Raw genomic sequence first — 16,753 nt, forward strand, 5'->3', positions numbered from 1 at the left:
CATGCATGTAACAGGATCCTGTGGGCACGTCGCTGCTCCACGGCTGTGTCCACGCATGCGCTTGCCCCACGTGACTCTGCGTCACGCGTGCAGTGTGCTGCCATTTCTGTGCTGTGTGTCACACAGATGCGTGTCACTGCACGGTGTCCTGTGTAGACGTGTTACATGGATACGTGGGATGCACGTAGCTGGAGAAGCACCCTGGGGTAGGACCCTGCCCTGGCATGACCCCAGTTGTAGGAGGACACTGAGGAGTGGCAGAGAGGTACTAGGGAGATATATGGAGTCACATCACCCAAGGGACCTTCTGACCCATCTGCAATGGGACAGACCTGCTGTGAGACCTGCCTACCTAGTTTCTGCACTCCAGGGAGCACACCCCATGCATTGCCCTCCACCCGGTTTCTTGAGGGCAGATTTAAGGCCAAAACTCATGGCGCGGGTGAGCAGGGAACCCCCACCCCTTCATGCCCCTGTTCACTGTGCCAGCCCCTGGGAATGTGCCTGGCAGCCTTCCCCCCACCCACCCGTGCTTTGCCATCGGTGCCACTTGATTTTGGCAGTGTGGATGCTTTGAACCCCCTGCCCTGCCTTTGCTTAAGGGAGATGGTGCTGCCCTCTGCCCATCTCCCTGTGAAATGGTGCCAGAGATGAGACCATGTCTCCGCACTTCTCCCTGACACCAGAAGCTCCCAAAGTGTCAGGAAAAGCTCTGCACAGAAGTATACAGGAGCTGCTGGTCCCCAGGTGCAGGGTGCCAATGCTGTCCCTGCTCTGTCCCCCTCTCTGGGAGGGCTCCGGGTGGCCAAGGAGGCCACTGTGGATGGGCTCGGCTTTTCGGACCCTGCCAGGAGCAAGAAGGATGCAACGGCAGCACAGGGTAGGAGCAAGGAGGAAGAGGAGAGTTTCTGGGACTTCATCCCATCCTCTGCTTAATGGCAAATTTTATGGGTGGGTCCCCTCTCTGGGCTCCCTGGCACTGAGAGGATCATGCCCCCAGCATGCCCACTGTCCTGGGGCCCTGTAGCTGGGTCCAGTAATACCAAGTGTGCCGAGAGCCTGAAACCGAGCTGCAAATCACTCCAAATTCTCAGCTTTGAGCTGGCAAGACTGGGCTGTTCGTGGGGTACCACAAAACAGCTCAGAGCAGCGGGGGACACCAAGCACAGTGGGGGCGAAGCCACTGCCGATGCGCCCTGGGGAGGGCATGTGGGGGAGCAGCCAGCACCTGCCAGGCACCGGGGTAGGGGACCGAGGTCAGAAACAGCCCCAGGCATCACCTCCACCTCCGTGGGTGAGCTGGTGGCATCGGCATGGAGCAGGGGGACACGTTGCCTCTGCGGCTGGTGGCTGCAGGGGACGTGCAGCTGTCCCCTCCGGAATCATGGCCCTGCTCCTCTCTCTGTCCCTCGGCTTGTCCCTTTCCCTGGCCTCTCCCTGGTGCTGGCGTTGTCGCTGTCGTCCATGGAGCACGCGTGACACCCAGTGGGCGAGCCCCAGACTGCACACGTGGGGCGAGCGGCACAGCCCGCAGCGGGGTCCCAGGGCACGGTGGCCCTGACCCGAGGATGTCACCGATGTGGGGGACATTGCCTTCCTGTGGGGGATGGCGTGGCACTGCCCGAGGGAGTTGCAGCTGGGTTTTAACTTGGTTGGGTTGGATGGGCACGTGGCTGGGGGGGGATCCCTGCAGCCCCGAGGCTCTGGGGTCTCTTCAGGCACCCAGGGGTCCCTGCAGCCCCAGGGCTCTGGGGTCTCTTCAGGCACCCAGGCGTCCCTGCAGCCCCAGGGCTCTGTGGTCTCACTGGGGCCCCTGTGAGTCCCTGCAGCCCTGGGGCTCTGGGCTCTCACTGAGGCTCTGGGGTCTCACCAAGACCGTGGGGGTCCCTGCAGCTCTGGGACTTTGGGGGTCTCATCAGGGCCCTGGGGCTCACTGCAGCCCCAGGGCTCTGGTGTCACTGGGACTCTGGGGTCTCCCTGGGGCCCCAGAGGTCTCTGTAGCCCCAGGGCTCTGGGGTCTCACTCGCTCCCCTGTGGGTCCCTGCAGCCCCAGGACTCTGGGGTAGTTCCTGCAGTCCTGGGACTCTGGGACCACACTTGGCATCCAGGGGTCCCTGCAGGCCTGGAGCTCTGGGGTCTCCCCAGGGGTCCCTGCAGCCCCAGGGTGTTTCATGTCTTGCACCACTCCTGGGTTGGGATCTCGCTTTTGTGTGGTTTTCCTGCTTCTCGCTGTGTCCTTCAAAGAGCAGGTAGCCTGGCCAGAGCTAGCATGCCCTGATGTCTTCCTGCTCCCATCCTGGGACGATCTTCACCTCCTAGCCACCATCTCTTAATGCTGTGTGGCAGCTTTAACACTTCCTAACTGTTCCAGTTGGGTTTCTCTGGGCCAGGAAACTCTCAGCCCATCTTTAGCTTTTCCTCCTTAACTCTCTTATTCATTCCCCAAGAGATAAACCCTGGTGGAACGAGGATCTGAGGGGAGCCAGCACTGCCGTTCACATAAAGCCAAAGCGCAACCATTTTCTGTAGGAAAAACATTTTTCATTTCAATTTGCAAAGGCTTTCAAAGTTGATTCTCGGAGGAGCAGGAGCGGTCGCTGCAGAGGGGATTGGATGCTCTTCTCCAGCTCTGGAGAGGCTGGAAGCTCGTCCTGCTGAGGCATCTGAGCTCATTAACAGAGACGTGAACACCTTCACACAAAGCCCTGCAACCCCACTCCTGGTGTGTAAATCCCACATCGCAGCTCTGGAGGCTGTAAGACACTTGGAGAGTTTAGAAATTTGACCTGGAGAATGAAAGGAGAAGGAGGGAGGGACCAGAAAGTCCTTGTTTGGACACAGCCAGGATGGGAGCTGGGTCCTCCTCGCTGTACCCTCACCAGAACCCCCTGCATGCCCTGGCCCCACCAGGCTCTGGAGAGGCCCCTGCTCACGGAGCCAGTGGCCATGGGGCATGCAGGGGTGTCCTGGGGGCTGCTGGCTTGACGATCCCCCGTGTCATCCGCCACTGCCTGTGCACAGTGAAAAAGCGTGGATGGAGAGCCCCACCAAGAACAGGACCCTGCATGCTCGCAGCAGATGGACCCCTCTCAGCAGTGCCCTGGGATAGCATCCCAGAGAGGGGACAACCTTGTGAAGAGCAAGCCTGTCTCCTGACGGTGTATTTCTCACTTGTGAAGACACAGACATGGAGCAACAGCTATGCTGTCAGCCCAGGGAATGTAACCCCGTGCCAGCCATGGGGACACCGCAAGCTGCTGGAGTCCCATGGCTAATGAAAGCCAGCGTCCAACTAAACCAGGTGTGACAAGCCACCACCGGCTGCTGGAAGCTGCAGGATAGTGGGGTTACACCACTAACCCCAGGGTGCAGGTTCAGCCAGCCCCAACAGCAGGGCCTGGAAGGTACCATGCGATGGGGACGCGCCCAGAGCCTAGCCAGATCCCTGCTAACATACTGTGCAAAATGAGCCCATAAAGTCCATCTTCCTTGGGCTCAGGTCTTGCTAGAGTGGCAGCTCTGATGCCTCCAGAGAAGCATCCCTTATTTCCTCCCTCCTCGCTGCTGAGCTCCTGCCGCTTCCTCCATGGTGGATGGGAAAGATGGGGCTGTCATACCTCGGGGACACCCCACAAAACAGTGTCACATTGCTCCTGAGATAGCCACTGCCTGGCTGGGAACTCAAGGTGGCTCCAGCCACAGGACATTTGATATTCAGTGTTCATGAAGAGAAGCTAAACAAGATGTGACAGAGGCAAGGTCACATTAACGTGTTGCTTTACATTTGCTACAGTTGCCTTCATCTCTCTCCTTTGGGGCGTGCCAGCTCCCAGCAGCATCATCCAGATCCAGACCTTGGGTCCAAAAGAACCAAGGGCAGTGGTAAATGAGGTTGGTTTGAGCCCTGAGTGCTTGCAAGGGCAAATGGGTCATGGAAACCCATCTCAGCTCAGCTGGTGGCTGGCAGGAGATATGTGATGGTGATGACCAGTGAGTTTTTGGGTGTTTGCACTGTTGTCCAGCTTGAACACTGCCCCCAAGGGCTGCTTCAGAAGAGAAGAAAGCACTTTCTGCTCAAGTTTCCAGCCTGACCCACCAAGCAGAGAAATGCTCCTGTCCCTCAGGTGCAGAGAGAAATGTGGCCAGGTAGGGCTGGTTCCTGCTTCAGTGATGCTGGGCAAGCAGTCTGCTCCTTCCCACACAGCTGGTCCGAGCTCCTCCGTCCCCAGGACTGCAGTGTCCTTCCTTTCTTCACCCCCTGCACACACTTCAGAGCCCAAAGCCCCCAGGCTTGGGTCCCACCTTCCCCCACGCGACCACGCATGGGCTCTACGGGCTGTGTCTGGTACTTGCAGGGGCTGGAGTGACTGCACACACTTGCACGTGGACACACAGGTGTGCACACGCTCACGCACATGCTCCTGTGCACCCCATGGGACACTACAGCAGTGGTGTTAGACAGCTCTAGACCATAAATCTGTATGGCCTTGCTTGCTCCCTGCTCTGCAGCCCCAAGGCCACCCCAAGGTCTTTCCTCTGCATCATCCCCAACTCGGGATCTGCCACTCCCTGTCCGCTGCAGCAGTTCTTTAACCAAGCGTGGCATTTGGCAGCTCTGCCTCGCCTTCAGATGGTCACGGCACCCAGAGCAACCCGAGCTGTGAAACATGCAGCTCCACGACGAGCCAGTCTGCATGGAGGAGCTCAGCGCACATTGCTACAGTGTGGGCAGCTGCAGGCAGCTGCAGGCAGCTGTCCTCCCCAGGCAAGACACTGTGAGCGGCTGCAGCTCTCCAGCTTTCTCCCTGCTCTCCCTTCCATGAGTTTTTGCCCATACCTTGGTGCCCAGCTGGCAGCTGGTCTCAAGTGGAGTACCCCAGGGTCAGTACTGGGGCCATGTTCCCCATCTTCATCAGAGGGTCAGATGAGGAGACAACTGCACCCTTGCCTTGCAGGTGAGGCTAAACTGGGGGGAATGGGTGAAATGGCGAAAGGCAGAGCCTCAGTCTAGGTGGACCCTGAGAAACTCAAAATTTGGCTCAACAGAAACCTCATGGACATCAGCAAGACAGATCAGATAGATAACCTCAGGTTTCACCCAGGCTGGGTCCCAGTGAAAAGGACCTGGGACAAGGCCCCTGGTCAAGAGGCTGAGCAAATGGGGCAAGCTGCCTCCCTGGGTGACATGAGGTGGAGCGTGGCCAGCAGCCTCAGAGAAGGTGTTGTCCCCTCTGCGCAGCACCAGAGAGCCCACAGCTGGGTGCTGTACCCAGACTGGCTCCCCAGTTCAGGGAGAAGTGGAGGAGCTGGAGAGGGACCAGCAGATGCTGCTGGCAGGGCTGGGGCCTGGGGCTACAAAAGGGGTGGGCTGGGATCTACCAGCATCCTGCAGCTACCTGGAGGGTAGATGCAAAGGCGATGGAACCCCACTCTCTCAGTAGTGCATGAGATGTAACAAAGGACAACAGACATTAATTGCAGCTTCAGGTTGGACAGTAGGAATTATTATTTTTTTTCCTGGGGAGGTGGTGCAGCTGTGGGACATGCCACCAGGGAGGTGGGGCAAGTCCATCCTTCAAGACACAGCTGGGTAACGCCATGGATGACCTTACCCTGTGCTGGTGGTGTTTCTGCTCCAAGCGGGAGGGTGGGCTAGAGACTCCCAGGAGTCCCCTCCCACCAGCATCACCAGGATCCTGAGAGCCCAGTGAGGGGCAACCTCCCCACCTGCAAATTCTTTCTTTTCCCCACACCAGGAGACCACCCCACAGACCCAGGACACCTTGACAGCCAAGGTCCTGTGCACTGGACCGCGGCCCCATCCCAGGCATGCCAAGACCCGCGCTGGACCGCATCCCACCAATGCTGAAGCCCATTGCTTCTGCCGCGCTGCTGGGAGGCCTGGCCGCTGCTCCTGGCAGGTGATCAGCTGATCCCGCCAGCGAGCTGGTGCTGCAAAGTCAGGCACAGTGATTGCCAGCGTGCCAGCGAGGGGAGAGGAGGGCCGGCAGGGCCGGGGGGCTCGGGGAGCCAGGGGCAGCTTTGCTCTGAAAGCCAAGCCACCTGCACGCTGCTACCTGCTGAATAATAGAGGAGCTGACAGCCAGCCGGAGAGAAATGTGATCCTGGTTAGCCAGCCGGGGAAGACATCTGAGCTCCCAGCAGCTGCGATAGCAACTGCAGGGAAGGAGCCTTCCTCCCCGCTGCTCTGTGCGGCGCAGCGTGGCTGGGGTGGCTGGAGGTCTCTGCCTGTCCCGGTGTGCCTGGGCGGCTGGTGCCCACTCCGGGGGCATGGGCTCGGGCCTCAGAGGATGATGTGAGCTGCAGCAGGCACCCAGCAAGGCAGAGCTCAAGGGCACAGCCAGGTTTCCCAGGAGGCGAGGCAGAAGGAGCCTGCCTGCAGCCGGTGCCCGCACCCTGGGTCTGGCAGCTCAGCCCCATGTCCAGAGGAGGGGAGATGGTTTATATCCCAGATGACTCCGACTTCAGCTCCTTCAGGGATCAGTGCGAGAGCCTGGAGGGCTGGCACTGTCGGTATAACAAGGCTGGCGTGACAGTGTGGAGTCAGGGCCAGGAGGAAAGCTGCACCGTGCAGAAAATCAAGGTAAGCAGACGCCGGTGGCTGTGGGACTGCCAGCCCTTCCCTGCCCCAGCTGCATGCCCAGCTGCTCCCAAGGGTCCCTGGGGTGCTGGCCCATCCTGGGGGTGCACAGCACCCTGCTTCAGCCTGCCTGGGGATGTTTCTGCCCCGAATGCCGGGGCTGGCGGGGTTAGTCCCCCAGAGGTGCTTCCCCAGCTGGCAAGCTGCTCTGTAGGCTTTTGCTGCCCGCCTCGTGGCTTTAGCCTCTCGACCTGCCAGGATGCCCGCTGCAGCGTCCTGCCATTCATGCACGCATGCGGGCTCACGTTGCGGCTGCCCTTGATCCAAACACAGGCAGGAAGGCCCTGGGATCGATTACGTTATGGAGATGGCCTTGCCGGGAGCCCCCGGGCATGAGACAGGCTGGCGGGATGCCTCCCTCGTGCCTCTCCCCTGCCACACCATCCTGGGGCACATCGCCTGGCATCCTGCACTGAATGAGCATCCTGGAGAGTTTAAGATCCCCCATGTGCTGTCTTGGGAGGTTTGTTTTTTGCCAGGGGCCGGATCTGAAATGCTGCAGAGGGACTAGCGAGGTTCAACCATCCCTCAGGTTCTTACACCTTGTAGCTCATCTACATGGCACCAGTGACACTGCCAGAGTGGTTACAGGGTACTGGGGGCAAGGGGCATGGGAGGCCCACCATGGGGTAAGCCCTGCATGGGAGCATCCTGCGGGTCAATGCTTGGCTCTGTGGCTGGTGTCACGGGCAGGGCTTTGGCTTTTCGGGCCACCGAGGATCAGGACTGCTGGGCAGGGATGGGATTTGCCTAAGCAAATAGGGCCACAGCATCTTACCTACAGGACAGCCAATCTGATAAAGAGAGCTTTCAACTAGGAGTGTCAGGGAAGGGTTACTATGACCTGAAGAACAGGGAAGGCATGGGGAGGTGGTGAGGAGGCACCCGGGGTACAGTACACTGGAGGAGGCTCTTGCACCGCTCTCAGGAACACAGAGTAACCGGCAGCCCATCTCAGGTGCCTGCACACCAGCGCATGCGGCTGGGGAGACATGAGGAAGAGCTGGGCACACAATGATTGCAATGCTGCCATGGATGGAGGCCCTTCAGGGCCACAGTGAGGAGGAGGAGTGGTGCTCTCTGCAGAGGTGTAGCTGCAATACACGCCGCCTTGCTGCCATGAGCCGGGGAAGAGCTTCTGGGCTAGGATCAGGGAGCACTTAAGCCAGTTAGGCACACACAAGTCCACAGGACCAGGCAGAACACACCCAGGGGTGCTGAGGGGTCTGGCCAATGTCTCTTTGAAAAGTCCTGGTGACTGCAGGAGGTCCCTGATAACTGGGAAGAGGCAAATGTCACATCCATCTTCCAGAAGGGCAAGAAGGATGCTCCAGGGCACTAGGGGCTGCTGTGTCACCTCCAATCCTGGGAAGGTGGTGGAGAACATCCTCCTGGAAGCCATGTCCTGAAGGACAAGGGCAGTGGTAACAGCAGCAGGGACCTACCAAGGGCAAATCATGCCTGATCAGCCTGATTGCCTCCCGCAATGAGAGGACTGACTGTGTGGGTATGGGGAGAACAGTGAAAGCCCTGTACCTTGACTTTAGTAAAGCCTTTGACAGGGTTTCCCATAGTCTCCTCATCACCACATCGGTGAGATCTGGACTGGAGAAGTGGATGATGAGGTGGGTGGAAAACCAGCTCACCACCGGGCTCATGGCATGGTGGTCAGCAGTGCAGAGTCCAGACGGTGGCCAGTTGCTGGGTCCCACCCTGTTACTGGGATGATGGGATCGAGTGCCCTCTCAGCGAGTCTGCAGGCAGCACTGGCACGCGGAGAGCATTTGAAGTGCTGGAGACAAGGCTGCTGCTCGGCGTGACCTGGACAGGCTGGCAGGACAGGCTGGCAGGAACCTTGTGAAGTCCAGCCAAGTTCAAACAAGCACAGCCCGGCAGAAGGGATGCAGTTATATCCCCCTTTGCCACCACTGAACCCCACAGAGAGGGGACCCCAGGCAGGCTCAGGGGGCTCTGAGCACCATCGTCCAGCCTGTTTCATTGCAAGTAATACCTCCTTGATGTGTTTTTTCCTTGCTCTGGAGAGGGCCTGGGCATGGTGCAGGGGTTAGCACTGCCCAGGGACCCTTCCTGAAATGTGGGATGGAGGATGCCACCCAGTCTGTGTGGAAGAGCTGAGCTGCACAGGCTGGGGCTTGGGGGTCAGAAGAGCCCCAGTCTTTCCATTAATGCAGGCGTAAACTGGAGAGTCCCTGAGCAGTTGGAGCTTTGGATTTTTTCCACCTGAATTCACTGTGGATGGTCTGGGTTTGGGCTCTGTGCCTTCCCCGTCCTAGCTGACCACCTGCTGCGCCTGGTGCAGCTGTTGCACAGCCTCTGTTCATCTGTGGCTGGAGAGGGGTGGTGGGCAGGTTTTAGCAGTGGATTTTAGGGGTGCGAGACTGCAATGGTCCTGCTGTGATAACCAGAGCTTCCAGGAACCCAGGAGGACCATGAGCTCCACCTCCAGCTGGTGGCATGCTTCACCCTGCAGCAGCAGCACCTCCAGACCCATCTGGGAGGGGGTGGCTGGGGAGGGGGAGCAGGAGGAGGGGGCTGAGTGCTCCCACACTCTCCTCCATGGTGCCCATGGGAGTGCAGCACATCTCCAAGCTTGTCCTGGGCACGAGTCCAGCACACTGGGCAGAAACCATCACCCAGGCCATCGGGGAAAGCTTGCCCGAGATTGATGGGACCTGCCACGTTCAGAGGGCCATCTCCAGTTACACGGCACTGCCGAACACCTCATCAAAGATGCAAGGCCTCTAATGAGGAGCAGATGACATCTCCTTCCTCCTGGCATTGAAAGGAGCAGGGCAGCCGGCTTCATCAATAATGCACTTGCTGGCGCGGTCGGGCAGCTCCACGGCTCCGGTTACAGCCAGGGCCCCGACAACCTCCCCGAACTGGACCCTGCACCCGAGAGCATCATGCCAGGGCAGGAGCATCCCTTTGCTTGCCCTGCAGGAACATGGGGTGACGGGACAGGACTGGGCTCAGGGTAACCAGGCACCAGAGCCTGGACCAGCAGGCAGCTCTGTTTGAGGGCAGAGGGTCCTTCTACCCCCTGCTGCCCTCCTGCCTTTGCACTGTGCTGCATGCTGGCAGCGGGGCCAGTGGCTCTGCCTGGGCTGTCCTGAAGCAGGGACGTGCCCTGCACCATATGTGCAGAGCATCCTCCATGGCATACGTGCACGTGGCTTTATAGCAGCACAGGGGCATGCCACCACACAGAGGAACAGACTTAAAGCCCTTGTCCCCAGATGGGCACAGCTCCGTGCTCTGGGGGTGGGTGCTGCCCCCCTGCCCGACTGCCCATCTCCCCACAGACTTGCATCTCCTGCAAGGATGTCCCTGCCGAGACGCTCTATGATGTGCTGCACGATACCCGCTACCGCAAGAAATGGGACTCGAACATGATAGAGACCTATGACATCGGGCGCCTCACCGTTAATGCTGACGTGGGATACTACTCCTGTGAGCAGCCCCCAGGCCCTGGGGATTCCCAGGGCCCCCCTCCCCAACCCCACAGCCCTGTGCATGGGTGTGGGGCCATGGGGGCAATGGGTTGGGGTGTAACATGGTCTGTCCACAGGGAAATGCCCAAGCCCCCTGAAGAACCGAGATTTCGTCACCCTGCGCTCCTGGCTGCCCCTGGGCAATGACTACATGATCATCAACTACAGCGTCAAGCACCCGGTGAGCCCCCGGCTGGCCCCAGCCCTGGCAGGGGTGCTGGCCCCATGGGCTAGCAGGCACAGGCAGGGCTGGGCAGTGGCTTGGGCAGGCTCTGAGGTTCACGGCATCTCTCTGCAGAAATACCCACCCCGGAAGGATTTTGTGAGGGCCGTGTCCCTGCAGACAGGTTATCTGATCAAGGCAAACGGTGCCGGTGCCTGCGTCCTCTATTATCTCACCCAAGTGGACCCTCGTGGTGAGTGACAGCAGGAGGGGAGGGTGCAACGTGCCTCCTCAGGGATGGGTCCCATTGTACCCCCAGAGCTCACCCACCATGGCTCTCCATCACTCGGAGGTCCAAAGTGCACTGGGGAGTGGGGACAACCCAGGGAAGAAGGGGGTCCCTTTCTAGGGCACAGCATGGGGCAGGTGACATCAGCCTTGGGGGTGGGGGGGTCAGTCTGGCACGGGGCACTGCAGGCTCATGGTGCCTCCTCTGGGGCTGGCCCAGGTCGGCTGGGTGACGGGGCTTTGGGCTCTTGCAGGGTCGCTGCCAAAGTGGGTGGTGAACCGCGTCTCCCAGTTTGTTGCACCGAAGGTAAGCAGGGTGCGTGGCCGGTGGTGGGATGCACAAGCATCAGGGATGAGCTTCCCCAAAGTAGCCCCCTAGGCAGGGGCAGGACGGGTGCTGGGTGACCCAGGGCTCACAGGGCATGCACTGGGCGTGCTGCTGGGGCTGTGTGGTCCGAACCAGGCCCCCATCCCTTCCCAGCACCCACAAAAAGCAAGCAATGGGGGAGCTGGGAGCTGTGCCCACAGACCGGGGTGGCTCCATCCCCACTGGGAACTTGGGGCACCGTGACCGGCTGGACCCACTCTGCCCACAGGCGATGAAGAAGATCTACAAGGCTGGGCTGAAGTACCCAGAGTGGAAACGCAAGCACGATCCCGGATACAAGCCCTGGGTGTACCCGGAGCAGAACACGCTGCCCAGTGTCAGCCTGGCTGAGCTCTCGGTGCAGCATGCCGATTCGCTGGAGAACATCGACGAGACGGGGCTGCCTGAGGACCACCTGAGCACCAGTGACCATGAGGCCTGAGCCCTCACCGCAGACCTCTCGCGGGGAGACCCCCTTGTGACCAGGGCTTGGCAGCCAGGGGGCACGGGTGGGAATTTGGCCCCCTGCGCCCCAATAGTCACGTCTGCTCTCCAACTCCCTCATCATAGACCCCCCTACCCAGGCAGCAGGGTACTGTCCCATGGGAACCTGCAGCACGGGTGCTGGAAAGAAGGAGGACGGGCACCCTCGTCCCCCCTGCGCCCATGGTGGCCCATGGAGATGTCCCCAAGCAGGAGGTAGAGCTGGCAGTGGGAGTGGGTGCCCCAAGGAGAGGCTGGGCAGGGCAAGAGAGGGGGAACCCTCCATGGGGTGGGTAGGAGCTTTCCTGGCACCAGGATATCCCTTTGCCACTGTAAGACCTTCTAGGGGTGTGCCTCAAAGGTCCAGAAGTGGGGACTCTATGAGAGTCCTGCCCAGGCTTTGCAGCAGCACAGGGCTTGGACTGACCCTCTCTGGCCCGAGGTCCGGCTCTGCCAGCCCCGCAATCGGGCTGGACCCACTCCAGCCCACCAAGCCCCCCGAGGCTTTGTGTGACCCCCCCCATCTCAGGGAGCCCTCCCAGGTCCTCTCCTGGGCATCAGGCTCACCTCTGCAGGCTGGCTCTAGCCCAGCTGGCTCTGGGGACCCCTTCCCTAGGTGGTGTTTGAGGGGGGCTTGTCCTGGCAGTGGGGTCTTGGGCAGCCTCTGTCTTCACTCTCTCAGTGTTTGCCGCTGCTGTGGTTTCTGGCACAACAATAAAGGGGTTGGTGTGTGTGCGAGAGAGCTTCGGGCTGCCACGGGACGGCAGGAGGGCTGGCACCGAGCCCACCCTGAGGCTGCCCACGTGCTAGGTCCTGGGTCGGGCAGGAGGGCCAGTCCAGCCGTGCAGTCCCAGCACCCAAGGATGACCCTCAGCAGGGAGCGAGGTGGTCGGCGGTGGGGCAGGAGAGGCAGATGCTGGGCTTCGCACACCCACGTGCGTGCGGGTGAGCGTGCGTGGGCACAGGGCAGCTTCCACTGGACAACAGAAAGTTAGTCTAGACAGACACCGCTGGGGGAATACGCTGACAAATACTGGATTTTCCATCCACCCGTTTGCCCCCATGCTCTGAGGCTGCCTGCGGCTGCTGGGCTCCTACCCCAGATGAGTTTAAGCCTGATCTGTGCAAGGCCCCCAGCAAACGGGGCTGTCACTGCTGACGGTGCTGGGGTGCTCAGCTCCAGACCTGTCCCAGCCAGGTAAAGACTAGGGGACATGGCCAGGACGTGGCAGCCGCTCTCACAGCCAGAGCTCTGCCTAGGCAGTGGTGGGGGACAACCCCCTGGCAGCACCCAGGGCTTGCAGCCTGCCCAGAGCCACCTGCCACTGTGGCTTTTGGGACTCCTCTGACCCGCCCAGCCTCACATTCCCTGGTCACCCGGACCCCCTGTGGTCCCACCCCAAGCTGTGCTGCTGCCCTGTGCTTGCTTCCCCACTTTGCGCTTCTCCTCCCATTTGTCCAGACGCCCACCCCAACATCCCGTGCACGGATGCTCGCTGTCCCCCTTTAGCCACACTGTTAGGTCACGTATGTCCCCTGTGCTGCTCCAGGGGGACATCACACGCACATGTCTCACTGCTGAGAGTGCTGGGGAGGGGAGAGGAGGTCCTGGCCGTCGGGGCAACCAGTTCCCATGGTTTGCAGCTGGGCTGGCTGCACAAGCAGAGCAGGGGCAAGAAGCCGCCTCTGCAGGGAAAATGCGGAAAACCCAAGGGCAGGAGATGTGCAGGCTCCCCCCTTGCAGCGCACGGGGCTCACAGCGAGGGGAGCAGTCCCTCCCTCCCCCGTGCTGCTCCCACCGTGTCAGCAGATGGAGGGCACCCGCAGCAGGGAGGATTTTACCTGTGAAAAGACACATCCCAGCCCTAAATTGCCCCAAGAACACTTTGCAATAATTGTGGTAGAGCTGGGCAGGGAACCGTGGCCACAGCAAGGGGAGAAACACCCCTGGGTGCTACCCTGACAGGGCAGAGCCCACTGGCACCCCAAGCCCACAGGGTGCTGGGGTGAAGACCACCCCGCACGGCCTCCATGCTGCGGGAAGCAGACTCATCTCTTCTCATTCCCCGGATGTTTCTCTGCAGCAGCTGGGCTGCAGCATTGCTGCAGGGATATTTTTAGCCAGCCTTAAGTAGGTGTGAGGAGCTGCTGCCTGAGCACCAAGAGGCCAGCGGGGAGTCCCCGCTCCCCAGCCAGCTGCCGGGAAGGCTGTGCCAGGGTGGGTGACATCTCAGCCCAGGATGCTGCCCAAAATGTCCAGGACAGTGGTGGCATCGAGTGCATGGGGAGGACAAGGGCCGCTGGGGTGGCAGGGACACTGGTCCACACCTAGCACTGGGCTGTAGCAGAGCTCCTGGCCCCCAGCATCACCCTGACCAGGGAGCAGGGTGAAGCCTGTGGGGCTGGGGAGGGGGGCTGCCCCAGATCCCGTGAGGTGCTGGGAGCCCCAGCGTGGTGATTTCTTACAGAATGATGTGCCACTGCTGAGTTTCCTGTGGCACAAACAGGAAGGGGGCCGTGCGCCGGCATCCCCAAGCACCTGAGCGAGGGAGGGGGCAGGCAGGGTGTGGGGGGACCGGAGCCCCCTGGGTGCCCTCGCCGGGATGCTGGGAGAGCGGGTGGCCCACAGCCCAGTGGGGCGAGTGCCAGACACAGGGGGGCTGCAGCCCCGCATGAGAGCCCAGCTGGACGGCTTTTCCTGCCTGGACCCGAGCGGAGAGGAGCCGCCCCGCGGTGCAGAGATTGGAAAGGAAACAGGAAGCTGCTGTTGGGCAAGAGATTAGCCCGGAGGCAGTGATGTCAGCCAGCACCCTGATGGATGGGGGGTAGGGGGAGCGTGTCATGGGCCCCCCATCCTGCCCACACACAACTCCGCAGCCCACTCCAGTGCCCCCAGTGTCAAACATGCCCTGGCTGGGGGAAGATGTGACCCCATCCCTGGGATCTCATGCTTTGCATCTCCTGAGCTCATGGATAGGTCTTGGGCAGCTCTCGCCTCCACCACCCACACCAGGACCCTGAGCCCGGCAGGGAGCCCCCCAGCAGCCCATCTTATCTCATGGACTGGCCTTCAGCAGGGCTCTTGCCTGGAGAGGTCCAGCAGGTTTCCAAACCCAACAGCCTCCAGCTTCCCCCTCCCCACTCCTCCACCAAGCCCTCCCAGGGGCTCAGCTCTCTGCTGTGCCCCAGCAAACCCTCTCGGCTCAGTCCCAACCCCACATTTCCAGCTGTCCACTGTGGCATTTGCCCTCTAGGTACGAGCCCTGAGTGTCCCTCACCCTGTCCTGCTCCCAAGAGATGCTCCCACCATCACCACACACATCCCCCAGCACAATCCAGCATGGGTAGGGCTGCAGGTAGAGCAAAGGGTGCCCCAGGGTGCAGCAAAGACTGATGGCTAGGGATGGATGGATGGATAGATAGGTGGAAGAATGGAGGGAGGAAGGGAAGAATAGGGGTGGGAGGGAGAGAGGGAGGGAGAGAGGGAGGGAGGGAGGGAGGGAAAAATGAATGGAGGGATGGAGGGAAGAATGGATGGGTGGATGGATGGATGGATGGATGGATGGGCAGCTGGACATGTGGACCTTGAGGGACAGTGTCATCATGGGTGCTGCCTGGAAAGGGGAAGGACCGCACAGGCCAATGTGCTGGAAGGATCCAACCTTCACTTTGATCTTCACTTCCTCCAGCCCTTGCCAGCATCTTCACGAAGCCCAATCCCCCAGCCAGATGGGTGTTTTCCAATCCTGCCCATCTGGCTCCTCCAAGGAGCCGGCAAGACCTTCCTGCTGTGCAAACCCGTAGACACAACAGGGCTCTCTGCCTCAGCCCAAGGAGGCTAGCGTCTAAATATAGATTGCATCAGCGGGTTGGCAGATACCAAAGAGATCAAGCAGAGGTTTTGAAACCTGCGCTGTAGAAAGTGGGCCGATAGGAAGCCCTCAGGAAACAACCCAGCCACAGCACACACGTCACAGCTGCCAGTCCCCTGCCGGTGCCCCAGCGCTCTGCTGCGCCCTGCTCCTCTCCAACACGGCCCCATGCCAGCTGTCTGGCTCCGGGGTGGTCCCATGGCTGGAGGATGCCCCGGCTCGAGCTGTCCTCTTGGCTGGACTCTGGGAAGGGGCAGTCCCCGTTGGGAACTGGGTGCTGGGGCTCAGCAGAGGTGCCTGAGCAGGGGTTTCCCCCCTGCCAGGGCAACCGAGCCCCAGTCCTGGCACTTAGGTGACTGCAGAGGGAGAAGGGAGCAGGGGAGAAGTTTCTCTGCACCAAACTGGCCTGTCAGCAGCCATCAGGATGTGCATTGTGGGGGCTGGACCTTGCTCTTGGTCATGCTGGGCCACCAGATGGGACTGAGACTTGCCACTCTGGGGATGTCCCAGGGTGTCCCTTCCACCCTCAGACAACATTTCCCTCCCCAGCAGCCCGTTTCTCCCCTCCTGGCACGCAGGGAGGAGCACTGCTCCCAGCAGCAAGTTATGAGGGGTCTATAGAGATGCTGCAGGGTGCCAAACAGCAGTGAGCCAGGATCTGGCCCCACGCAGGAGTGTGCTTCACTGGTGCTAATGCCTCCAGCACAGCGGGATGGAATCGATGGCACACCGGCTGCCACCAGTGCTACCAGCACCCTTTGCTCTGCCCCTCTAGTTGCTCACACTGCAGACCCCGGCAACCTTCCCATGAGCAGCAGTGCTTACATTTAGCCAAAAAGTTTCCTCGAAGAGGCAGAGGCAGGAGCCCAGTGGGATGGCACAGTCTGCAGTGCAGGGCCAGAGGGTCCCTGCACACCCTGAGGGTCCCCGTGCACCCTATCTCCGCACCCCACCCACAGGGTGGTCCATGGGGCCACCCATGCTGTCCCCAGTCTCTGGGACGTGTCACCCCCCAATGGAGCAGCTGGTGGGGAAAGGGGAGGAAGGTGAAAGCTGTGCCGGGCTCATGCTGAGTTCTGCTTCTGCTTTGTAGGAGCAAGCCTGTGATAAGGAGAAGCTGCCTTTCCAAACCTAGCTGCACGCACAGAGACTTGTATGGGGTGGCCCTCCCACACCAGGGGCTCCCACCGCTCCCAGCCCCCCGCAATGGCTTTTGGGGGCATCGCTGGGGCAGGGAAGGACCAGCTGGAGTTGGAGCAAGGGGGTCCCCAGGGAGCTGGACCCTCACAGGGCAGGGAGCAGTTTTCAGCTTTGCCATCAGGAACGGAGAAGGGCTGAAGGGTGTTGTGAGATACCAAGCCTTGGACTGCACGGTTGGTGCACGGTTGGGTAACAGCAGAGCTG

The 16,753-nt window shown here is 60.7% G+C and overlaps 1 protein-coding gene across 1 annotated transcript; it reads left to right on the forward strand.

Moving 5' to 3' along the window:
* The first annotated feature begins 6,375 nt into the window (after nucleotides 1–6,375).
* Nucleotides 6,376–12,208, forward strand: STARD10 (StAR related lipid transfer domain containing 10). Its single transcript, XM_076349840.1, has 6 exons — nucleotides 6,376–6,604; nucleotides 9,988–10,135; nucleotides 10,254–10,357; nucleotides 10,475–10,592; nucleotides 10,882–10,934; nucleotides 11,224–12,208. Exons 1-6 carry the CDS (start codon nucleotides 6,440–6,442, stop codon nucleotides 11,434–11,436), a joined length of 801 nt encoding a protein of 266 aa, XP_076205955.1. The 5' UTR covers nucleotides 6,376–6,439; the 3' UTR covers nucleotides 11,437–12,208.
* Nucleotides 12,209–16,753: the final 4,545 nt, after the last annotated feature.

The sequence above is a fragment of the Aptenodytes patagonicus genome, chromosome 12 (genome assembly GCF_965638725.1).
Source record: "Aptenodytes patagonicus chromosome 12, bAptPat1.pri.cur, whole genome shotgun sequence".
Lineage (NCBI taxonomy): Eukaryota > Metazoa > Chordata > Aves > Sphenisciformes > Spheniscidae > Aptenodytes > Aptenodytes patagonicus.